The sequence below is a fragment of the Lepidothrix coronata genome, unplaced genomic scaffold, assembly GCF_001604755.1.
Source record: "Lepidothrix coronata isolate B3197 unplaced genomic scaffold, Lepidothrix_coronata-1.0 Scaffold27, whole genome shotgun sequence".
Taxonomy (NCBI): Eukaryota; Metazoa; Chordata; class Aves; order Passeriformes; family Pipridae; genus Lepidothrix; species Lepidothrix coronata.
Window position 1 is genome coordinate 1,300,822 of NW_016690207.1, and position 22,933 is coordinate 1,323,754.

Genomic DNA, 22,933 nt, shown 5'->3' on the forward strand with positions numbered 1-22,933 from the left:
ACGTCCTGCCCGTGCCCTCCTCTCCCAGTGACACAGCTGCCTCACCACCCCCACTGCAGCGAGGCCAGGCACCAGTCCTCGCCCACTGGTCCAACTGGTTCCTGGGGAGAAAGCAGAGGAGCTGCAGCAGACACGGCAGACGGCACATCCCAGTGCCCAGCCCAGCCTCCCCACCCCCTGGGGTGGGCACGATGCCCGCCTGTGTGAGCAGCTCTGCTCTCCCACTGCTGGAAGAGGCTGAACTGGGAGCACTGGGAGCCCAAGGGACAAGGGCACCCTGTACACAGGTGTGTCCAGCGCTGGCAAGGTGCCCGAGTGGCCGTGTCCTTTGGCAACCACCTCCTGGCAAAGACCAGCAGCAAGGAGGGTGGCAGAGGCTTGGGCATTTGGGGATGCCCACAAAGGTTATGGCCCCGTGCAGGACCCCAGGGGGACAGGGAGTCCCCCAGCAGCTGCCCCCTGTCAGACATCTCCCGAGATGATGCACTTACAGCTCTATGAGATCATCTCCTCAAAGTCCCGAACCACAGGGTCAGGTGGGAAATCAACTCCTGCTCGTGGAAAGAGGGAAAAACCACCTCCCCTGGCTGCAGGAAGAAGTGACAAACAGGGATAACCATTAACAGCTGCAAACTGGGCATCCAGGGGCAGAATTCCTTCCCATTTTGTGCCACCTTGCCAGGCCCAGCCTCTACCATACCCCAGTGCCAGCGGCACAGGGTGGCCAGGGCAGGGCCAAGCCCCCCAGCAGCCCTCCCCAGGGTGAGCATCTCAGTGCCAAGAGCAGGGGCGATGCCTGAGACCTGCAGGGATGCAGAGCCAGCGGGATTTAGAGGGGACAATGGGCATTGCAGACCCCCAGGTCCTGGCAGTCCCCAGCTCACACGGAGAGGCTGCGACCACTCCTTGCCAGACAGGAGAGGACAGGGATGAGGTGTGTACATGTGTGGCTCGGGGACACTGCTGGCCACACAGAGCCCTGGGCCAGCCCTGCCTGACCCCTGCCTGACCCCAACAGAGCCGGGATGCCCGGAAACCTGTGTCATGCCGGGGCTCTGGGTGCAGGAGGCCGGGGAAGGGCTGGAAATGCAGCCGCACTCCAGGAAGCAAAGCCCCGAAGGCGCCCGGAGCTGTGACATAACATCTGCAAACCTCAGCTGCTTCCTCAAAGCCCTGCTAACCTCAAAGGAGGAAGGGCTGCTCCTGCCATGCCACCTCCCTCCCCACGGATGTTCCCGGGCTGCTCTCCCTTCCAGGGCAGCGGGGCTGGCACTGGGATGCTCTGGGAAGGCTGTCAGGGCCCACCGTGGCACACCAGGGACCCAAGCTCTGCCCAGCTTGCCCACTGCTGCAGCCCCTAAACCAGGGGGTTTTCAAGCTGAAATCTCTCACAGTAGCACAGGCATCCTCCAGCCAGACCTGCCAGTGCCACTGCCCACCCTCCATCCCACAATCTTTGGGAATCACATGGACCATGGGGACAGGAGCTGCGGGCACAGCCAGCCAAGATCCCCACACCTCCTGAGGGGGCTGGATCCCCAGCATGAGTGTGGGGAGGGTGCCCCTTACCTGCAGAGCCACACGTGGATTCCAGGATCCCTGGTCAGGCTACTGGAGCAGGCAGGGTCCCTGCTGTGACAGGGAAGAGCTGGTACAGCAATGGCACAGCAATGGCACAGCAATGGCACAGCAATGGCACAGCAATGGCACAGCTCTCTGTCTGAGGAGCTGCAGGTCCAGGGCTCTCTACAGCCTCCCACTGGCACAGCACACACACCTGGCAGCAGCAGCTCTCCTGACCCTGTGGAAAGCTGGATTACCAAAGGAGAGGGTAATTAGCTGCTCAGCAAACCCTGCACACCCATCACTTCCAGCGGGAGTGTGGAGGAGGGCAGGCAGCCTGCAGCCTCCCCGACCCCAGCCCAGCCCCTGGGCCACCTTCAGCCAGCTGGGGCGAGCAGCTCCTGCACACCTAAACCTCCATCCCATCCTGCCAGGCTAAACCAAGCCTCTCCATCCCAGAAGGATTGATTATTCCTGGATGTGTAGCCCAGCTTTACATCAGACACATGCACTGCTCCACCAGCACCCCCAGCACCTGCCTGCAGGCAGAGCACTGCCTAAAACAGGGCTGAGGGCTGTGAGAGCCCCTCTCCCACACATCCCTGCCAGCCTCAGCTCATGCAACACCAATGCCCAAGCAGGCCAGCTGCTCTGCAAGGAGATGGGGGCTGCGAGAGGAGGGCACGGCCACCCCTGAGCATGCCCTGTTGTCTCCCCGTTGCAGCCTCAGGACAACCTTCCACGGGCACCCACTTCCTTCACTTTAACTCCCCCCCAGCACTGCCAGGAGCAGCTGCCAGCCATGACCTGGGGCTGCACGGGGACACACAGACCGAGTGACCCGAGAGCCAGGTAACCTCGTGCATAAACTCTCCTCCTTTCCTCCTCCACCTACCAAAACCTCGGCCTAAAAACAACCCCGCGCAACGCGGAAGAGCCGGACAAAGAGCGGGGTGGCCGTGGATGCCCTTATCGTCAGGAGGAGCAGGAAAAATCAGTCAGTTCACTTCTGATAAGCTATTTGGTGACAGCAGCCCTGCAGGTGAGTCACCCCCCTGGTGGCAGATGCTCAGGAGATTACAGCAGGTGAGGGTGCTGCTGATAGACCGGTGTTGTATTACAATACAAACCAGAATTCCTGTTTCACAACTCCCCTTGTGGGTTTTAAGGAGTGCTGGGGCGGTCCTGCCCCAGTGTGAGTGCAGGGCGGGCACAGAGAGCAGGCACAGGGCTGCGGGAGCATCGCCGGCCCCGGATCTTGGGTATCGGGGCACCCGCAGCCTGCCCGTGCCCCACACTGGAGGATATTCTGTGATTCTCTGGCGTTGGCCGGATTTCTGCAGGCAGAAGGACCACGCTGGAGCTGGATGAACATGGTGAGTCACTGACAGCTCTGCCCCCAGCCCCTGGCTCCCCACACACCCCATGTCCCCCCGCACTCCCAGCCTGGCACTGCCAGGAGCGATTCACCGGTGAAGGGGCAGCCCAAACTCCAAGAGTTGCAGCTCCCCAGCCCTGGCAGCATCCAGGCAGGGCAGGGTTTTACCTGCATCTCTCAACACCCCACTGAGGCTGGTAGATATGGTGCCTGGGTACCTTCCTGAGCTCTCACTCCCATGTTTCTCTGGCTTGCCTCGGCCCTCTCCCAGCCCGGGAAGCAGACAAGCAAGGCAGTGTGTCGTGCAGTCTGCATGACAAGGGCAACGTGCCCTTCTGGAGTCTCATCCCTCCCGAGAAGGTTCTGGTTCTTGGGCACCACCTGGGTGAGAGCCAGCCCCCCCTGTCCTGCAGTGCAGCTCCCACTGTGGGACTGCAGGTCCCCCTGTTTGGGGACACTCTCGCTGCCTGCAGTGCCCTTTGCCAGCAAAGCCATGGCCACCAAACCCCAGCCTGGCATGCAGTCCCTCCCTAGGAGGGAAAGGCTTCCCTAAGAGGGCAGACGGGTACAACCCACCTCGCTGGGCACCGCAAAACCCTCCACCAACACACCAGGACATCATCCCCTCCAGGGTGGAGAGCTCACCCCCTGCACGGCAGCAACAGCTACACACACCCATGGGTTAAATCCCCGCAGCCAAGGAGTCACCCTCAGAATCCAATCACCCTGGGAAGCCAATCAACCTGGGAAGTGTGGTTTTGTGAAGGAACAGCCCACCTGCTCCTGAGGGAGGGAAGAAGCACAGCTCAGCACAGCCTGCACCCCCTGGATGGTGTGGGTGAGGAGGTTCATCAGAACTCCACGGCTCCTGGGCTGGCATTTGCACAGCACAAAATGGCCATAGTGGCATTAAGTGCTTTGAGAGAACACGGCAAGGGAGCTCAATTAGTTAGGGTAGCCTTGGGTTCTCCAGGAAATCATGTGCCTCCACTCCATGCAGGAGTGGGTACAGCTCTTGCCTTGCTTTGGATTTAACCAGTGCAGCTCTTGCCTGTAGTGTGGGTTTGAGAGGAGTCGTGGAGAGGCAGCTCTGGGCAGCTCCGAGGTGTGAAACCCTTTGAAACAGAGGAGGTCTGTGGACTGAAGAAAATGCAAAAAAAAATATAAAAAATCAATAATCTCTTATTCCACCTGCATCTGTCCCAGGCCTGCACAGGTGCCTCGGAAAGGAGCCTGGATGACGTGATGGGGACAAGTATGGGCAGCTTGGGGACAGGCAAGGGCAGCATTGCCACTGCAGTGTCCCCCAGGCTGGAGGATCCATCGTGGCCTGGGGCCATTCCCAGTGGGAACCGTTAGGATGCCATTATCCAGGTCATGTTAGGATGACATTATCCAGGTCATGTTAGGATGCCATTATCCAGGTCATGCCCAGCCCGGGCCCACGGTGACACAGGAGGTCAGCATGAGGAAGGACCAGCCCCACATGCCCTGGGCTGGCTGCACTGCAGGGTGTATGTGCAGCATCACAGAACCCCCAGGGCTCCTGTGGGCACCAGGGGCTGCAGAGAAGCGGCTCTGGAAGGTGCAGGATGCACATGCACCTTCCCACCCTGCTCTCCTGCTCCCTGCCACCAGGAGCCAGGCTCTGCACCCCCAGGAGCTGCTCAGAGCCCATCCAGGGGTGGAGAATTGGGTACAACCTTCCCATAGCTGGCACGGGTGCCAGCTGACCTCAGCTGTTTGGAGAAAAGCCGCTGGCATTTCCTCAAAGGAGCCAGGCATTGGCATGCTGGGGCACGGCCACATGCCCACAGCACCAGGAAGGATCCTCGCCTGCAAAGTCACTTCTTGTTCCCAAAACTGGCAACCCAAGCCACGGAGCAGAGACATGATGGGGAGGCAACATGTCCTGGCTGAGCAAGGGGCAGTGAGCCAAGGAGCAGCACATTAACCCGAGCTGGCTCTGTGGGTGAGCCCAGCAATAATGGATTGGCACTCACCTGCACAATCCTGCTGGCAGGTGGGGTGTGCATGGCTGAACATGCCCCGCTGGAGTGACCCAGGCAGGGAGGGCTCACCTCTCCTCTGACCTGTCCTGGGCTGGAGGACAGACCCTCACCCACACGCCCAGTCCCACTGTAATGCTCTTCTAAGTCCCAGCCTCCAAGCCCTGAGATGGCACAGGGAGCAAAGGCTTCCAAACCCCAAACCCTCCTGGATCTGCAGATTTATCACAGCAGGTTTAATCTTCCTTACCTCTGTCCATGCAAAAAACTTCTCTTACCTGTCGTGGCAGAGTCCAGAAGCAACAGCAAAGGCCAAGAGCTCACTGGGGCTGGCTGGGCATGGAAGGGACCAGTCTCAGCAGAGCAGGAACACCATTCCACACACTCCTGCTCAACGGCACGGCACCAACACTGCTGCAAAACAGGGCAACAGGCACACACGGTGCCCACCTGAACCCCCCCAAAGGGGCTCTGGGCTTTGCCCAGCACCAGCCCTCTCACTGAGGACAGGGTCACTGCAGCTCACAGGACCTGCCCTCCTGCAGCTGGGCAGTTCTCCCACGAGAAGCTGGTACAGGGGGGTAATTGTGAGGAGATCAAGTGGATCAATGCCTGATTCATCACGGCTCCAGCCCCGGCTGCTGCCGGGCTGTGTTTGCTGCGTGTCCTAGCAGCGGCACAGCCTGCACTCCCTCCCTCCCCACCCTGGGAGCGCTGGCTCCCGGGGGCTGGTTCCTCCAGTGCTCCTGGAGCCTCTCGGGGAATGCTCAGGCTGTGCCTCCTGCTGTCTGACCCTACTGACGATATAACCCCCGTCGTGACATGCCCGCCTGCCACAGCCCCGCAGGCGTGTGTATTTTGACTCAGGGTTTCTTGGCACATCAGAAAGCGCCTCTTTTTTAACATCTATGACTTTTTAAGCCTCCGGCGTGTTAATGACAGTAATATTAACAGCCACTTACTGGAATTGCACAGGTGGTGTCCAAGGGAACAACACAGCAGGTGACCCCAGGTGTCACACCAGGACACCTCCCCAGCAGCTCTGAAGCTGGATGGAGGCTGGGGCAGTTTCCCTGCTCATCCCTGCTGCCCTTCCTGGGGTGGCTGGTGAGCTGTGAGCTCCCCACACTGCTCCAGACCCTGCAGCTGCTCTCTGGCTGCAGGTTCCCCTCGCTGACTGGTTTTCCCTCTGCTTTGCAGGACTCAGCCTCGGAGCGGCTGAATGGCAGAGGTAACTCCTGTGGGGCTGGGGCTGAGGGCTGCCAGGCTGAGCCTGCCCACACAGGGCCACGCTCCTCTGTGTTGCAGGTCCCAGCACGAGACACAAATCCCCGAGGACACTGGAGTCCTTCAAGCGGGTCGGCATCCTCGTCCTGGCCGTGGTGCTCACCCTCGCCTGCCTGGTCGCCGTCGGGTTCCTGGGTACAGCTCCCAGCGTCCTCTCCCTCTCCTTTCACGTGGCCACAGCTCAGCAAACATGGCTCTGGACCCGGCTCCTTGCTGAGCCCCCCCATGCCAGCCCTGAGCCTGCCCAGCAGCCAGAGCTCTGTGCTGAGCCCCCCTTTCCCTCCAGTCAAGGTTTACCTGGATCACCACTACCTGTTCTGCAAACAGCCCCTGAAGCTGGTGCCGCTGCAGCGGGTGTGTGACGGGCAGGTGGACTGTCTGCAGGGCGAGGACGAGGCCAACTGTCCCCAGTGGGTCCCTGAGGGGCCACCAGTGGGGGGTGAGTGCAGGACACCCTGTGAGAACTCTGGAGTGCTCTCCTGCTAAAGCCACCCAGAAGCTGACTCTGTGTCTGCCTCCAGCCCGCGTTTCCAAAGACAGATCCATCCTGCAGGTGCTCAACAGGAACACTGGAACCTGGTCCTGTGTCTGCCACGACCACTTCGACCTGGTGCTGGCCAAGGCAGCCTGTGAGCAGATGGGCTACAGCAGGTACAGGGGGCTTTCCCCACGCCTCACCCCACTGCTTTATCTGTGCCTCTCCCATAAAAGCTCTTTTGGAGTGGGGCTCTGACTACCTATAGAGCACTCAGAGCTCTGCACTAATGGTTTCAGTCCATCCTCACCACACAGGAGCTGGCTCAGAGCCCTGGCAGCCTCCCCCGAAAGCAGAGTGCTGTGCTCAGTGTGCCCTGCTCTGCCCCCAGCCCATGGGCACCCTGCCCTGCCGCTGTCCCTCACCTCATCCCCACCCTCCAGCAGCACTGCCCTCTCCCTGGCAGCCCAGGCTCTCCCTGCCAACATCACTCACCTGGGGAGGGGTGGGCACAGGGCCCCTTTATGGCCTGGGACAGCAGCTCTTGGCTGGGGCTGGATCCTCACAGCTGCCATGAAGCTCCATGTCATCCACCTGTGTCCCCCTCACGCCCCACCCTGAGCTAACAGCAAGTTTGGGTTGTTGCAATCACTTACAGCTGGTTAAACTTGAAATTTGGGGGAAAATGCTTGGCATCACCCCTGGATTAGGGGAGAATTTGAGTCAAGTTAGGTGTGCACGAGGAAGAAGATGCGTTCTGGTGTCTGAGCTCCTCTAGGAGCGCAGATTAAGCCCAAGATGGTGTTTTCCAGCGGCAGGAAGTCAAGCACTGAGGCTTTGAGCACAGGTCCCAAATGTCCCCCAGGGCCACCTGCCCACCCCTCTGCATAGCAGGAGCACTCTCCCTTCCTTCACTTGCTCCTGTCCTTGGCCCTGGGCTCAGTGGACAGTCCCCCCCATCCTGCCACTGGCCCTTCAGGGACTTGGCACTTCCCCCTTTGGCATCCCCATGTCCCTATCCCAAGGACCCCCTTTTTTCCATGGGATCCAGGCTCCCAAGATGCTCAGGCGCCAGTGCCTGTCCCCTGCCAGTCCCTGTGTCCCACGCCCAGCTGAGTTTGCTGACCCGTGCCCTCCGTGTCTTGCAGCACTCCCGCTTTCCAGGGGGTGGAGGTGAGCGCAGGGCAGCCCCTCCCTCCCCGCGAGGTCGTACTGGACAACGGGAGCCTCCAGGTGTTGGAGCCGGGCAGGTGAGCGGGCACCGTGTGGGAAGTGGCCGCTGAGCCCCGAGGGGGAGCCCGCGGTGCCCGGCAGCAGAACCTGAGCCTGTCCTCCACCCAATCCAGCCCTTTTCCTCCCTCTTCCAGGAAATGCCTGTCTGGATTGGTTGTTTCACTCTTTTGTTCCAGTAAGTACCACGACTTGCTTCCAGCCCTCTCCCTCCCCACTCCCCGCGGTGTTTGCACGAGGAAAGTTGGATTTAATTACTGCTAACCTCGTTCAGCCAGTACAAACCCTCCAGAAATGAAACACCTGAGGGAGACTTACCTAGCTTGCTTGGCTGGGTTACTTTTGCTGATGAATTACCTTGATTAAACCAATCCTCCTGGTGGGCTGGAGCAGGCAGGGATGGCTGGACTCCTTCCAGCAAGCCTGGGGATGAGGGGCAATGGCAGTGTCGTGGGGGTGAGGCACCCCAGCCACACTCCCCTCCCTGGGAGGTGCGAGACCCTCGCCCTGTCCCTCCTAACGTGTCCCTCTGCCCCCCACGCCTGCAGACTGCGGGCAGAGCATCAGGACGCCGCGTGTGCTGGGCGGGAGCCCGGCTGCCATCGAGGCGTGGCCGTGGCAGGTCAGTCTGCAGTACAGGAGGGAGCACATCTGCGGGGGCAGCATCATCGACCCCCGCTGGGTCCTGACGGCCGCGCACTGCTTCAAGTGAGTCGGCACCTCCCTAGGGCTGGGGCGGCTCCTCTGGGCTGAGTCCCGCCGGGTTTGAGCCGTGCGTTGATTAAATGTCAATTAACATGTGTGTAATTAACATCTCCGTGCCCTGGGCCTGATGCCGAGCAGGGCAGCGTGCAGGCAGGGCTCTGCTGCCTGTCCCCGCGGAGGGACGAGCAGGGAGCGGTGACAGAGCTGTCTGTGCGCAGGAACAACCCCATCATCCAGAGCTGGCGCGTCAAGGCCGGCTCCGACCTCCTCTCCAGCACCGCCACCTCCACCGTGGAGAAGGTGTTCCTGGCCGAGGTGACACCCACGTCCCCCAGGGAAAACGACATCGCCCTGGTGAAGCTGCGCTCCCCCCTGCACGTCTCAGGTGAGCCGTGGCACAGCCCTGCTGGGGCAGGAGGCCCGAGGGTCCTCTGTTGGCACCGAGCAGCGGGGCTGGGAGGGCACAGCAGGGAACGGAGTGCCCTGCTGGTGGGTGGCCCCAGCCAGTCTGGGCCCCTTCCCTGTGAGCCCCCCCAGCCATCTCCCTTGCAGACAACACCAAGCCCATCTGCCTGCCCTATTTCGACGAGGAGCTGGTGCCGGGCACGCCCCTGTGGGTGATAGGCTGGGGCTACACGGAGGAGCACGGTGAGCTGGACTGCACGGGATGATGGGGGCGAGGGCAGAGCCCCCCAGCACTGCCGGTGGGCTCTCCCCTCCCTCGGAGCCCCCCTGAGCGGCCCCGTGTCCCGCAGGGAAGCTGTCGGAGCGCCTGCAGCAGGCGGAGGTGGAGCTCATAGACAAGCAGAGCTGTAACGTGGCCGCCTACCACGGGGAGGTCACCGACAGGATGCTGTGTGCCGGCCTGCCCCAGGGAGGGGTGGACACCTGCCAGGTGGGGGGCCTGGGCTGGGAAGAGGAGTGGGTGGGTCTGCACCCACCCATGACACGGCCCCTTGGAGGGGACAGCTGTCGTGGGAAACGGGTGCTGGGGACTGGGGGGCTCCTGAGCCCCCCTCAGAGGGTCTGTCCTTCGCAGGGGGACAGCGGCGGGCCCCTCCTGTACTCGGGCGGGCACTGGCAGGTGGTGGGCATCGTCAGCTGGGGCCAGGGCTGCGGGACCCCCAGCACGCCCGGCGTCTACACCAGTGTCCGTGCCTACCTGGGCTGGATCTACACCGTCCGCAGGGTCAGTCCATCCTGCCAACCCCACTGCTCTGTGCACAGCTGGTGGGGGGAGAGGCAGCCCCCTTCAGCTGAGCTGTCTCCTTAAGGACACAGCTGTTTTCCTCTTGGTTTTGGCTGCCCTTTCAGAGCTTTCAATCTCTTCCCTCTCTCTCTTCGCAGTCGGAGCTCTGAGACCTGCCGGAACAGGTCGCTTCTCTCCCCAGGCCTCCCTCCCCATCCTTTTACCCTTGGCTGTCTCGGCTCCAAGACATGGATCTCCAGCCACGGGAGGTGAGCTGAGCCTCCCAAACCCTCACTGGTAGCTGTGGTTTAGGGTGCCAGAGCCCAGCCAAGGAGGAAAAGGCTCGGAGCGACAGCCACCGATACCGAAAGGAATCTGACCGGCTCGAGCTCCCTTCCGGAGAAAGATTAATTTATTGCCCTGTGCTGACCCCGCTGTGGCAGGATGGCTCCTGGGGGGCGAAGCTGCTGTCAGCTCACTCCTGTTATACAGAGAGATATGATGTTTGTGCTGTAGAGTTTCCCCACATCCCCATTAAAGGAAAGGGTTTGTTTTTTCATGCAGCCTCCGAACGCTTTGTCCCTCTTGCTCGCAGGGCCATTTTTACCCAGTCCCCTCACAGACCTAAACAAGACACCCACAGCAACCCAAACCACAGCGAGTTTCTCTAGTAAACATAAACTTTATTTCATTCAAGGCAAAGCTAACTAAACCTCTACAGTGCAAAAATGTGCTGTTAAGTCATCACGCAGCCTGACGCACACACATCCTGTGTTTACACGCATGTGTCTCCCACTCAGATTTACATATGCTCATACACACACACGTCTGTGGCAGCACACACCCCCAGTGTGCCCTGGAATGCCTCTGCAGACCCCCCAAAGCCCCAGGGAGAGCAGGGACCCCGCTGGTGCTGGCACAAGCCCCCAAGACAGCCCGCTCCCCCGGGGCCCCTGCTCTGTGTGCAGCACCCGTGTGCATATGGAGTTACATTCCCAAAAACTGCTTATGTGGACTTTTTCCATCAAGCCAGAGGAGTAATCCATGCATAGTGCAGCATTGCATATCCAGCAGGAAGTGGAGCTGCGTCCACACACACTGGCTAAAAAAGGCCAACAGGTTAGGACAGCTAAAAATAGTTCTTTAAAAAAACTCCCTCCCTCCCTCCCTCCCTCCCCTCGCTGTCCTCTCCCACGGGAGGGCTCCTCCAAGGACGGGCCGGGGGTTCTCTTGGGGTGACTGGGAGGTCTCACACCTCCTCCCGGGCTGGCACACAGCAGTGGCAGGTCAAAGTGCCAGGCATCGGAGTGCCCTCCACCCCAGGTCACAACACCAGGCATCAGAGTGCCCTCCACCCCAGGTCACAACACCAGGCATCAGAGTGCCCTCCACCCCAGGTCACAACACCAGGCATCAGAGTGCCCTCCACCCCAGGTCACAACACCAGGCATCAGAGTGCCCTCCACCCCAGGTCACAGTGCCAGGCATCAGAGTGCCCTCCATCCCAGGTCACAACACCGGACATGAAAGCGCCCAGGACCATGGCACAGCCACGCAGGGCACCTCAGCTCACACCTCCCGGGAGGGACTCAGGCTCACTGCCCCCCATTCACAGATGGGGAACCTGAAGCACAGAGAACTGACTCGCCTGAGGGTCCCACAGACCCTCAGGGAGGGGACCAGGATCCCGACTCCCACGTCTGACCAGCAGCCAAGGGAACCTTCCGGGGGCCAGGTGCCACTACCTGTCCCCTGTCCCAGCACACGGCCCTGCTCCAGCCTGGGGTGGTCAGCTTGCTGTGCACCTGGCAAAGGCTCCAAGTTGCCTTCCACATCACCATCGCCAGAGAAGGTAGCACCCAGCCTTTCCTTTCTTGCCTGGCCCACCAAATCCTTGCCTGCCTCCCACTCTGGCACCTCTGTCAGGGCACAAGCCCCTGCAGCCAAGGAAGTCATGGCTCAGCTGTGATTCCCAAATTAGAGTGGGGATGGGGAGCTGCCTGTCCTGCAGCTTCACTGTCAGACACCCACAAAGAGGAGAAACAGGGAACAAATCACACTGTAAAGGACGTTGTCAATCTCAGCTGTAGAATCAGCTCATTCACTTCGTGTCTCACACCCTTGGGAAGGGGGCTGGGTTGCCTGAGTCCACTGACAAAGACCCTCTGGCTTTCTGTGGCACCTCTCATCCCAGGGTCTCATCGTTAGCCACGGAAGCCTCACAACCACCCCGTGAGGTAGAGCAATATTATTATCCCCATTTTACAGATGGGGAAACTGAGGCATGGAGAGGCAGAGCAACTTGCCCAAGGTCGCCCAGTGGGCCAGTGGCACAGCCCTGGCCCGGCCCCCCTCGCCAGGGCCCGACTGTGCCCCCTCCCTGTGTGGCCGATGGATGCCACAGTTTTCCTTGGGTGAAAGGGCAACACAATCGTCTGCTTTCCCACCGGAGTCTGATATAAAAATATCCACGTAAGGAGTCCAGCCTTGGCATCAGCATCAAGAGCATGGCTGCTCTGAGTGCCGAGCTTCAGAAAGAGGGGGGGGGGGGACAGCACAAACCCAGGGAGTGCTCCCAGCACGGCTGCCTGGGGAGAAGCCCCTGCTACCCCCAGGGATGGCCCTGCACGGGGGCAAAGCCAGTGTGAAATGTGACACTTCACCCCATCACGGGCCAGTAGTGACCCCAGGACACAGCCAGACCCAGCCACTGCTCCCCCCAGCCCTGCTGGGGGGAGGACCTGAGGCACAGCAAAGGGCCTCTCAGCGATTTGGTTCTCGAATGCTTAACAGGGGAGCTGAAGCCAAGCCCCACCACAACAGCCCTGTTTCCTCCCATCCTGTGCCGAACCCACAGGAGATGCAGCAGCAGCAGGAGACTCCATCTCTACAGCCAGCTCTGTGCATCCTTGCTCCGCTCCAGAAACCTTCTGGATGAAGCAGGCAGCTCCCAGCCCCCCCAGCCTCCAGCGAGACACCCCCTGCTCCTCACAGCCTCTACCCTGCAGGAACACTGGGACCCACAGCGTCCCACCTCCCGGCACCCCCGGGCACAGCAGCTGCCCGGCTGCAGACCAGGGCACCCCCAGCCCCCGGGCCCTTCCCTGCCTGCCCGGCACCCTCTTGCCTTGGCTCAGAGCGGAGCAGGCAGCTCCCTCTGCCCCAGCAGCCTCCCAGTCCGAGCGCGCGAGAAGCTCCCAGTCCCCGTGGCAGCCGAAGCCTTCTCCGAGAAGCAGTGCAGGTTGCAGGCACGTGTGTAAGAAAAACATGTCTCAAGCGTTGGCAGTTCGGAAAGAAAACAAAAGGGAAAGGCTCGTCCCCTGCCCAGGCTCCCCCTGCGGGGTGGGCTGGGCTCGGGGCACTGCTGCTTCATGCCTTTGGTGGTGCTTTTTGTTCCGCCTTGGAGCCGGCCAGGCCGTTCTCGGTGTTGTCGTTCCCTGACGAGCTCACCAGACACTCCTTCCTGTGGGAAAATCACACGGCCAGCTGACTGCCCCCGGCCCCTCCTGACCCCTCTCACCACGGCCCCGGCTCATGGCAGCACCCCCCCACTCACTTCCCGTCCTGGGTCTTCTTGATGATGAACAGCACAACCCTCTTGATGAGCATGAAGAGGATGAGGAGGCCGATGAGCCCCCCTACGACGCCCACGATGATGAGCGTCACCGTGTTGTCTGTCTCCACCACTGCAGGAGAGAAGGAGCTGAGGGGGCTCGGGAGGGGAGTGGGGAGCTCCCAGCTGCACATCCCACCCCAAAAAGGCAGCTACCCCTTCCACGACAGCACAGAGGGGCACGAGCCCTGCCCTTCAGGGATGCCAACCACCTCTAAGACACCCCACAACGGTGAGCCAAGGAGGGGGTCAGCAGAGTTCGGCATCTCCACCACCCCAGTGCCACTCTGGGGAGCCCCGGCCAGCACTCACTCTTGTGCACCACGGTGAGGAAGATGGTGGCATTGTGCTGTGCCCCCCTCTCCAGGGGGTTCTTGACGTGGCAGGTGTACTTGCCGGCGTCGCTGAACTCCACAGCGTTCAGGACGATGGAGATGTTGTAGTCCTTCTTCGTTGTCGAGCCCACGAAGTCGACCCGCGGGTTGCGAGTCACCAGGGTGGGCTCCGTGGCCTTGTTCTTTATCTTGCCTTGGTAAATCTGCAGGGGTGCAGGGTGTGGGGTCAGCTGGGCTCCTGGGAAAGGCTGGAGCTCTCCTGGGGATGTCCTGCCCCAGCTCCGAACACACAGACACGCACAGTCCCAGGACACCCCATTAAAGCAGGAGTGGCTGTGGAGGGGGACCTGCTGCACATCCTACTGGGAGACACCAGATTAATCTGACCTGCTCTGCAGCGATGGTGCAGAGCATCTAAAACATGGGGGAAACCCTGGCAGAGAGAGCCCTTTTGCTGGCCAGAGCTGCTCCAAACCAGCCCTCCTGCTAAGGAGTTGAGGAGCTGAATATTCCCAGCAGGAAACAAATCTGTACAGAAGCTTTAGTATTACAGAGCAAGTGAAGGAGGAGAAAATTAACCACATTTTGCCCAAACTGCAGACCTGCACCTGAACAGCTAATTTATGAAAATAAATGAGCCTGTGGGCAGCAGCAAATGTAGAACAGCTTTGTGCCAAAAGCACAGATGTGCTGGGGTATTTGAGTCTCCCTGTTTGCACAGCCTTGTCCCCCCCAGAGCTGGTGACACTTGGAGAGATGGGGGGGACAAGCCCCTGCAGAAGGAGAAAGGGAGCTTTGAGAACTACAGTGCTGGTCTGCACCAGGGAAGCACAAAAGGACCTGCCAGGAAAGGAGAGGCAAAGCCAGGAGAGCCACCCACCAGCTCTGTTGAGTTGAAATACCACGTGAAGACCAGGTCCTGGAAGCCTATGCAGGTGGTGAAGATGCAGGGCAGCAGGACGTTGGAGTTATTCAGAGCCATCACAGTGTTGGTCTTCCCCACCGACACCTCCAAGGCGAAGGCGATGGCGAAGACGTGCAAACCTGGCAGGGAGAGGGGAGGAGAGAGTGAGGGCACGGGTTTGTCACCCCTCGTCCCCTTTGGCAGGGCAGGCTGCCGTGGCAGGAGCGAAGGTGCCTGTCCCCAGCACCAGGGTGGCTCAGTGAGAGAGGGGACTTGCTCCTGGAGGACCTGGGGCTGGCTGGCACCCACAGGGGCAGCGCGGGCTCAAAGGGAACCATAATATCACCACGAGTGAAGCGCACAAATGAAAGCCCTGATTTGCATGTTATCCACAGGCCTTCGGCTGAACCTTAAAGGGGGAGGAAAAAAGCCAAAGCAAAGCAGAGCTCTGTTCTTCAGGCAGGAGCTGGAGCAGTAATTAGCGCCGCTGTCCTGGCCGCCTGCCACCCGCCGTCCCTCCCGCAGCTCCACATGGCTCTGGGTGACCCTCCGGAGCAGCACCCTCACTCCTGGGAGCCAGGAGCCTCGGCTCCCTCTGGAGCTGGCAGATGACCTTCAAACTGCAGAATGCAGCTCTCCTGCCCCTCGCCTCCCCGTAGGCAGGGAGAGAGGCACCGAAGAGCAGGTAGGAGCCCAGCTGCAGCTCTGAGCTCGCGGGGTGCCACACGGGGACTGGCATCACACCCCTGGGCACTGGGCAGTGTCCACACAGATCCTTTCCGGGGGCACAGGGATGCTTTGCTCCTGGCCAGAGGAGCAGCGCTGCTCCCCATCCCCACCACACCATGTCCCTGTCCCATTTGTGTGATGTGACATGGCTGAGATGTGACACAGCCCAGCAAAGCATCGTTCTCCCCTTGCCCAGACCTCAGCCACCCCTGTGGAGCTTTCCCTGGGCACTCTGACACCAAAGCCAGGGGGGACACAGCCCTTTCCACAGCTACAAGCCCATCCCCGGCTCCTCCAACACCGTAACTCGGACACACACCGCCCTCAGCCTCAGATTCCCATCTCTCTGCAGCCGCCTCGGCTGCTGATTTATTCTCCCACACATGCCGGTGCTAACAACTCCCCAGGCACGTCGCAGCCGGAGCCAAGCCCGAGAGCCCTGCATCCTGGGCTCCGGGCCCTGCTGCAGTGCTGCATTGCAAGCACTGCAGGGAAGGAGTTATTTAACTTTACACACAAGCACTCCTCGCTTTGCTCGAGAGGCCGTGGCAAACGTCAGGGAGTGGTTCCCCACCAGATGGAATCTCCTGCAGCTGCCAGGCTCAAAGGCCAGCCCCGGGGATGCTACAGAGGGGACTTCACAGGCAGGAGTGCCCCGGGGGGAATGGTGCTGCTGCCTGGAGTGGGAATTGGCAGAGGGATGCCTGTCTCTGCAGGTGTGTCTGAGCTGGCAAGGTGCTGCAGGCGGACACTTACTTACAGGAAAGATGATTCCTTGCAGCTTGTAACACTTTTAATCCTGTCTACCACTGTTAGAATGTCATGAACATAATCTGAATTGAATGTGTGGGGTAAATTGAGGCTGACCTTGTTCCTGTCACGCTGTGGTCTCAGGAAGACAAAATTGATATGTTACCACTAAATAAAGCACAGAGGAAAACACGCTGGGAGATCACTGACTGAACCTGCCACACACCAGCTGCCAGTGTTACTTTTCCATATGCCCAAATCTGCTGCACTTTGCACCACCAGAACCCCAGCCTTCAGTGCACAGGGCCACACCCCCCACCCCCGGGGGCTCCAGGCTCCCTCCATGCCTGCAGGCACCAGCATTCCCTAAGAGACAGCCAAAGGGAAGCGGGGAGCAGCCACTCCTGCCTTGGCTGCCTGCTCTTTGCTCTTGTAGTGGGTGAGCCCCTGGTGAGGGGTCCCAGAGCCACTGAGCAACGTGCTCACCCAGGACCACCATCTGTGGGAAGGCTGCTCTGCAAAACCTTTCACTGCCCAGAGCAGCCAGCGTGACCTCCTGGCACAGGCACAAGCCATGCCTGGCGGGCTGGCCAGGTTCCTCTCCAGAGGGATTCAAGGAAGGAGCTCCCAGGCCAGCTGGAGCCCAGGTGTGAGGTGCTGTGGGACAGGACACATGGCCCTTGCCCTTCCTGTGGGGCTGGGACCAATGGAAGGGGCTATGCCATGGCTCCCTGGTGCAGCCAGGAGCTCGCTGCCACTCCCTGAGGAGCACAGCATTCCTGAAACCCACACACAGACCTGCCCAGCACTCCCCTTCCCACCTCCCTTGCCAGCTCCCAGCCCACCTGAGCGACCTGTGGGACGGGGTTCACACCTCCACACCCTGAACCCCAGATCCCTGAGCGGTCTCCAGCATCTCCAAGTCTCTACTAGCACCTCAGTGCCAGCCCCATGCCCCGAGCAGCTTCCACTGCACCTGTCTGAGGAGGAACCAGGCGCTGCCACCCAAATCCTGCAGGGAGTCAGGTACTTACATGCCTTTTTTGCGTCTCCAGCTCCCTTAAACTCAAGAACTATGCCCTCTAACACGCCTCCCAAGGGAGTTTCCCAGTAGCAAGCGCTGCACATCCAACCCTTGTTTCCAGGCTGGCACGAGGATGACCCGCGGGAGCAGGAGTGCAGCGGGTGCGTGAGGCTGATGCGGGAGGCTGGAACCAGCCCCAGGTGTGCAGTGGGGAGGGGAGGCTGCGAGCACCTCCCCGCACCCTGTGGCGGGGGAATCTCGGGCATCCCCGGGCACAGGGCTGGGTGGGCATCATGCTCCGAAGCAGCGGCCCCTGCAGCGCGGGGTCCGTCCCCGCGCCGGGGGCCAAGCGCATGCGAATGGTTGTCGTACAAAATGAACTGTTGAGACAATGACCTGTCGGCGGGCGTGCTGGCGCTGAAGCAGTGCATGGCCTCCCCCGGCCATCCCCCGGTCACGGGCAGCGCAGGAGCGGGGCAAAGCGGGGTTGCAGCCGCAGTGCTCGCAGGAGAAGCGCCGGCGGCGGGAGCGCTGGTGCGGGCAGGGCAGGGGCCGGAGCCGGGACTTCGGAGCTCGGGCTCGGCTGCGAAGTCACCTTGGCCAAGTGACTTATCCCCCGGACCGTCCGTCTGCAGAGCGGAGAGCGGCGTTACCGCCCGCGGGCGGCATCCCCGCGGGCGCGGGGGGCGTGGAGCGGGGTCCCCCCGCCTCGGGTCCCCGGGACGAGGTCCCCGCCGGGAGCCGGGGGAGGGAGCAGGACGAGGGCGGTCCCCGGGGCGCGGAGCGGGTCCCCGCAGCCCCCCGCGCCCCTTACCCAGGAGCGCGGCCAGCAGGCGCGGGGCGGCGCGGCGGCGAGAGGCGGGCGAGCCCGGGGCCATGGCTGCGACGCGGTGCGGGGAGGTGCGGGGCTGTGCGGAGCGGAGCGGTCCCTGCTGCCCGCAGCGCCCGGCTCTGGCCGCCCCCGCGGAGGGCGAGCGGCGCCGGGCGGGGCCGCGCCGGGCGGGGCTGCGGTGAGCCTTCCTCCGCCCTCCTCCGCATCCCCCCGCGCATCCCCGCGCTCCCCCGCCCCGCCCGTCCTCCCACCCCGGGGAGTCCGGGAGCGATCCTGGACCGGGGCAGTGACGGACCCTCTGTGATGAATCCTGGGGTCGGTTTTGGGCCCCTCACTAGAAGGACTCTGAGGTGCTGGAGCGTGTCCAGAGCTGGGTGTGCAGCTCAAGTCTGACGAGGAGCGGCTGAGGGAGCCTGGGGGGGCTCAGCCTGGAGAAAAGGAGGCTCAGAGGGAACCTTCTCGCTCTCTGCATCTCCCTGACAGGAGGGTGGAGCCAGGTGGGGGTCGGGTTCTCTCTCCCAGGTAACAAGACAAGAGGAAATGGCTTCAGGTTGCTCCAGGGGAGGTTTAAGTTGAATATCAGGGAAAATTTCTTCACAGAAAGGGTTGTCCAGCACTGGCATAGACTGCCCAGGGCAGTCACCAACCCTGTAAGAGTTCAAAAAACATGTGGATGTCACACCTGGGGACATGGTGGTGGCTGTGGCAGTGCTGGAATAAGAGCTGAATGCGATCATCTCAGAGTGCCTTTCCAGCCTTAACAATTCTCTGATGGCCTGGGAATGCGAGGCTGGTGCTGCCATGGGCGACCTCTGGAAGGGGCCAAAGTGCCACTTGGGCTGGTGGCTTCCCTGCTGCTGCCAGCAGGACAACAAAACAGGACGAGGCTGGGGCTCAGCTCTCCTTCGGGGCATCTCAGCAGAGTGACAGCACACGTGTCTCTGCCCTCCAGCCCCAAGGCACCTCCCAGCCCCAAGGCAGGCAGCAGACACAGGTGGGGATGCAGAGCCAGACACTGATGGACAGCGGGACCCACCCTGCACCAAAGGGAACACTTTGAGAACTTATTTTCGTCACCGTGAGCTTGTTCCGGAATAATTGGCTGCACTTAAGTTCATGTGTCAGCAACCTTTTCTTCGCTGCCACATCCATTAGAGCTGCCCTGAGCCGACCACAGCCTGAGAGGTGGCGGTGGGGGACCTCCATTAGGAGCTCGGGCAGAGCTTTACCTCTGGTCCATTAGACACCGACCCCTGTGCAGAGCAGGCGTTTGCGGGAGGTGACACATCCCAAAACAGGCAGAGGGGGAAGGGGGGGAGGTGCTGCCACACTCACGGAGCAGGAACAGCACTGACCGTTTCTCGGGGCTGCAGTCCTTGGTGGCACACGGCACATGTCCTGGCAGAGCTCATCCCAGGGACCCGGTGAGGCTGTACCTCCCTTGCTGGTAATCACTGCAGCATGGCTCCTCAAACTGGATTGCTTCTTTTCGGGCGTGAGAGCAGCTCAGCTGCAGGGATGCTGCCTGCGTGTCCAGGTGCCACGACCTGTCACCTTCAGGGCACGCTGAGTCTCCTCATCCCCACTCCAGCCCCTTTGCAGCTCGCTCTCCCGCCCACCTGGCCAGCAGCACAAAGCAGGAGGGAAGAGGGAAAGCTGGAGGCTTTGCAGGGCACGGGGACGTCCCAGGGGAGCCTGAGAGGATGCCAGCAGTGCCTGTGGGTTGAGGCATTAGGGCTGCAGAGCTGGCAACAGAGACAGGAAAAGTACAGGCAGAGCGGGGCTGGGCAGCGCTGGCAGCCGGCGCTGCGGGAGCGGCGTGCGCGGCACTGCTGATGCAGCAGAAGGTGCCTTGGCGGGCGGCTGGGATGGATACAGGGAGGGGATGGATACACAGAGGTGATGGATGCAGTGAGGGGATGGATGCAGAGAGGTGAGCGGAGCTGCAGGTACGGGTGACCAGGCAGGCACTGTGCCAAGGCAGGAGGAGGAGCACTGCATTTGCTGGAGCATCACAAATTGTGAGAGGGGAGGCAGAGAGGTCTGAAGGGGTGAAGGGATGCCTGTTACCCCTGCAAAGGATGCCTGTCATGATGGCTGCTGGGGCCAGAGTCACAGGTGCAGGTGAGTCTGAGGCTGGAATCTCCAGTATCCAGTGAGCAAGACCACGGAGATCTGCAGCACTGGGGACCTGGAACAGCAGCACCCTTGCCCTGGTGCAGGGAAAGGCCACTAGGTGTGAAGAACCCCCTCCTGGGATGCTCACCTGTCTGCGAAGTTTGCTTCCAAAATGATGGGTCAAGTTAGGATGCATCTGGCCGAGCTGTCATTTAGGAATCCCACCAGCAGAGCCCTAAATCTTTTGGGAGGCAGGAAGGTTGGGAATAGCAGCACCGCCTGGCTGCAAGGGTTGGCCACTGAATACAAAAGAGCTCCTGTGAGCACTGACACAAATGGGGCGTGCTGGGGAGGTGTGTACCCAGTTATTCCGTGCTGACACACTCCTGCAGCCACACTTCCCTGCTGAGCATCTCTGCAGAGGCAGCAGCCCTGGTGCCCCACTGCCCACTGCCCTGCACACCCGGGGCCAGCTGTGCCCACACAGCCCAGGGCTCAGAGTGGGATGCTGGCTGTCACCAGAGCCTGATGGAGCTGTCACACTTGGCAGTTCCAGCCGCTCTCCCCGGCCGACTGATCTCGTGAGACATCTGCCACTGCCGCGGGCCGGGAAAGGCTCTGCTCTCCCACAGCCCGGCCCCGGTGAGCGGTGCCACGGCCAGGAAGGGCAATCCCAGCAGCTGGACTCTGGATTTTGGCACTGTGCTGATGGCCAGCATGGGACCCGGCATTCCTGCGGCTCAGCGGAAACTTGTTCTGCTGAGTCCAGCACCAGGATACTGTGTCTGCTTTCAGGGAAGCTGAGCACCCTCTGCTCGGACACTGTCACCTCCCTGGGGGACAGGAAGGAGGGCTCAGGGGTGCTGCCAGCTGGCTCACAGCCTGTGGGAGGGGGTCACAGTAGCTGTCCACGTACCTTCAGTCCCTCTCACCTTGCACTGCTGGAGCTCGAGGGTTAAAATGCCAGGCTGCTGCTCTCCGAGGAGGGCTCCTGCCTCCCTCCACGTGGGTACTGACCAGGTAGGGCTGAGCAGAGCAGTTGGGCTGCAGCCTCCCAGCTCAATGCAGCAGGCGCAGCGCTGGCCCCAGCTGCCCTGGAGCATCCTGCCAGGGGCTGCCCCAGGAGGACAGTCCCAGCCCCCTCCCAGAGCTCCCCGAGCCAGAGGATGCTGAGCTCCCGGACCTGGAGCAGGCAGAGCCCTCCTGCCGATGGAGGAGGAGGTGGCAACGCTGGAACAGAGCTTCCCATCAGCACCTTATATTTACTGCAAGGTCCTCTGGCTGTGACCTTTAAAAGACAAGGTGGCCTGGCAGCCCAGGAGCTGGCAGTGGGCAGGAGGCACCCACAGGGATCAGACTCTGCAAGACTGTCCTGGCTGGGACTGACACGCCAGGCTGGGAGCTGAGAGGTCCCGGGCAAACAGACTGCGGTGAGTACCTGGCTGCCTTTGTCATTCCAGCTCTCCCCTGCCTGCAGCTCTCCCTCGGAACAATGCTTTCCCCTCTCCCTGCATCCTTCTCCCTGCCAGCGCTGTGCTGCCCGCTGCCTCCTCGCCCCTGCCAGCAGAGCCGGCTGCCTCCGGAGGTGCACGGGTTCCTCACCCCCTTTCACGGGCCCTTTAAACAAGCAGGGAAAGAGCAGCAGTGTCCCCCAGCAGCCACTGCAGAGGCATCTGCAAGAATCACTGAGGTAACCCTCCTGTGTCCCAGGAGAAAGTTTCTTCTGACCCGACACAGCCTGAGGCCACTTCCACTGAACCCTCCGCACTCCATCTCTTCAGGGCTGTCCTTCACACCCCTCAGCATTCCGGAGCTCACAGTCCCAGGCTGTCCCCTTCCCAAGGTCCCCTTCTCCCAGCCCCAGGAGCAGGGCAGCATCCCAGGGAGAGTGCCTCTGGGCTCCCCCTGAGGCTGCCCAGCAGTCCCCCATGACTCTGCACAGCACCAGGCAGAGTTCCCCATCACCTCCAGACCCTTCTCTTGCTCTTTAACACCTGTAATCCCACCTAGTCCAAGGAAATTTTAGTGCTCTGTAAAAGGGACTGTCCCTGGTTCTGGAGAAGCACTGTGGGGTTGCAGTCACTGCCCTTGGTCCCCTGTGGTGACGAGAACTCACCCTTGTTGTGTCCCACGGGGTCTCCTCTGTGATCCCACTGTCCTCGCCTTCCTCACGAGTTTTTTTGCCAGCAACATTCCAAGAGGTGTCCTGAAAGCACCAAGCTGTGGGTCTCCCATCCCCTTTGCTTGTGACTGACCCCTCCAGAGCTGGGTGGGGTGATAACCCCGTGCTGTCCTCCAGAGAGCTGCTCCTCACTGCACAGCCAAGTTGTTCCCTGCCATGGGCCAGGTATCAATTGGCTGCACCCCCCGGCACCAGCCCAGCACTGCAGGACTGTGTCAGCAGGACAGGGGAGGTGATTTGGGTGCCCTTCCTAAGGGAGGGAGAGGTGCTGTGGGGAGGTGGGAGTTTTCTGCAGCGCTGACCCCACGGCCGGGCACAGGGTGAGGTGTCCAGGGCACATGCCTGGGCAGGCAGGGACACTGGGAGAGCCCATCCCGCCAGCACTGCTGGCTGTCAGCCTGCTGCTGGGAGCTGGGCTGGGGAGGGGGTAAGGCAGGGCAGGAGGGCAACGCTGGCCGGGGAAAGAGGTGGTCGCAGGTGTGTAGGGGCAGCTGCCTGACCCTGCCCGTGTGTGGAATTGGGGTGCACCGGTGTTCAGCAGCCCTGGTTGAAGGGCAGCAGGGAGAGGCAGGACAGAGGGTGGCTGTCAGAGCTCCCTTCCTGTCTCCAC

The 22,933-nt window shown here is 61.3% G+C and overlaps 2 protein-coding genes across 4 annotated transcripts; one reads left to right on the forward strand and one right to left on the reverse strand.

Moving 5' to 3' along the window:
- The first annotated feature begins 2,730 nt into the window (after nucleotides 1-2,730).
- On the forward strand, nucleotides 2,731-10,314 carry TMPRSS4 (transmembrane protease, serine 4). The gene is made up of 13 exons (XM_017809598.1): nucleotides 2,731-2,939; nucleotides 6,151-6,181; nucleotides 6,259-6,372; nucleotides 6,524-6,676; nucleotides 6,759-6,888; nucleotides 7,861-7,962; nucleotides 8,080-8,120; nucleotides 8,491-8,650; nucleotides 8,866-9,032; nucleotides 9,200-9,295; nucleotides 9,403-9,542; nucleotides 9,687-9,836; nucleotides 9,995-10,314. Exons 1-13 carry the CDS (start codon nucleotides 2,931-2,933, stop codon nucleotides 10,004-10,006), a joined length of 1,305 nt encoding a protein of 434 aa, XP_017665087.1. The 5' UTR covers nucleotides 2,731-2,930; the 3' UTR covers nucleotides 10,007-10,314.
- Nucleotides 10,315-13,043: 2,729 nt separating this feature from the next.
- On the reverse strand, nucleotides 13,044-18,023 carry SCN4B (sodium voltage-gated channel beta subunit 4). Of its 3 annotated transcripts, none has more exons than XM_017809605.1 (5): nucleotides 18,006-18,023; nucleotides 14,665-14,828; nucleotides 13,762-13,987; nucleotides 13,393-13,522; nucleotides 13,044-13,299 (listed from the first exon to the last, which is right to left on the reverse strand). In XM_017809605.1, exons 2-5 carry the CDS (start codon nucleotides 14,764-14,766, stop codon nucleotides 13,206-13,208), a joined length of 552 nt encoding a protein of 183 aa, XP_017665094.1. In that variant the 5' UTR covers nucleotides 14,767-14,828; nucleotides 18,006-18,023; the 3' UTR covers nucleotides 13,044-13,205. The 3 variants fall into 3 exon arrangements, with proteins under 3 accessions (XP_017665094.1, XP_017665093.1, XP_017665092.1); XM_017809604.1 differs by lacking the exon at nucleotides 18,006-18,023 and adding an exon at nucleotides 17,588-17,637; XM_017809603.1 differs by lacking the exon at nucleotides 18,006-18,023 and adding an exon at nucleotides 17,202-17,352.
- Nucleotides 18,024-22,933: the final 4,910 nt, after the last annotated feature.

Excerpts from the sequence above, each read along its gene's own strand:
- TMPRSS4 (XM_017809598.1), top strand. Across the intron at positions 6,182-6,258 it reads GGAGCGGCTGAATGGCAGAG|GTCCCAGCACGAGACACAAA; the intron begins GTAACTCCTGTG and ends TCTGTGTTGCAG. Across the intron at positions 6,677-6,758 it reads TGAGGGGCCACCAGTGGGGG|CCCGCGTTTCCAAAGACAGA; the intron begins GTGAGTGCAGGA and ends GTCTGCCTCCAG.
- SCN4B (XM_017809603.1), bottom strand. The coding sequence starts at position 17,295 with ATGTGCAGCGCTTGCTACTGGGAAACTCCCTTGGGAGGCGTGTTAGAG. Across the intron at positions 14,829-17,201 it reads TGGAGACGCAAAAAAGGCAT|GTTTGCACGTCTTCGCCATC; the intron begins GTAAGTACCTGA and ends TCTCCCTGCCAG. Across the intron at positions 13,988-14,664 it reads ATTTCAACTCAACAGAGCTG|ATTTACCAAGGCAAGATAAA; the intron begins GTGGGTGGCTCT and ends GCACCCCTGCAG.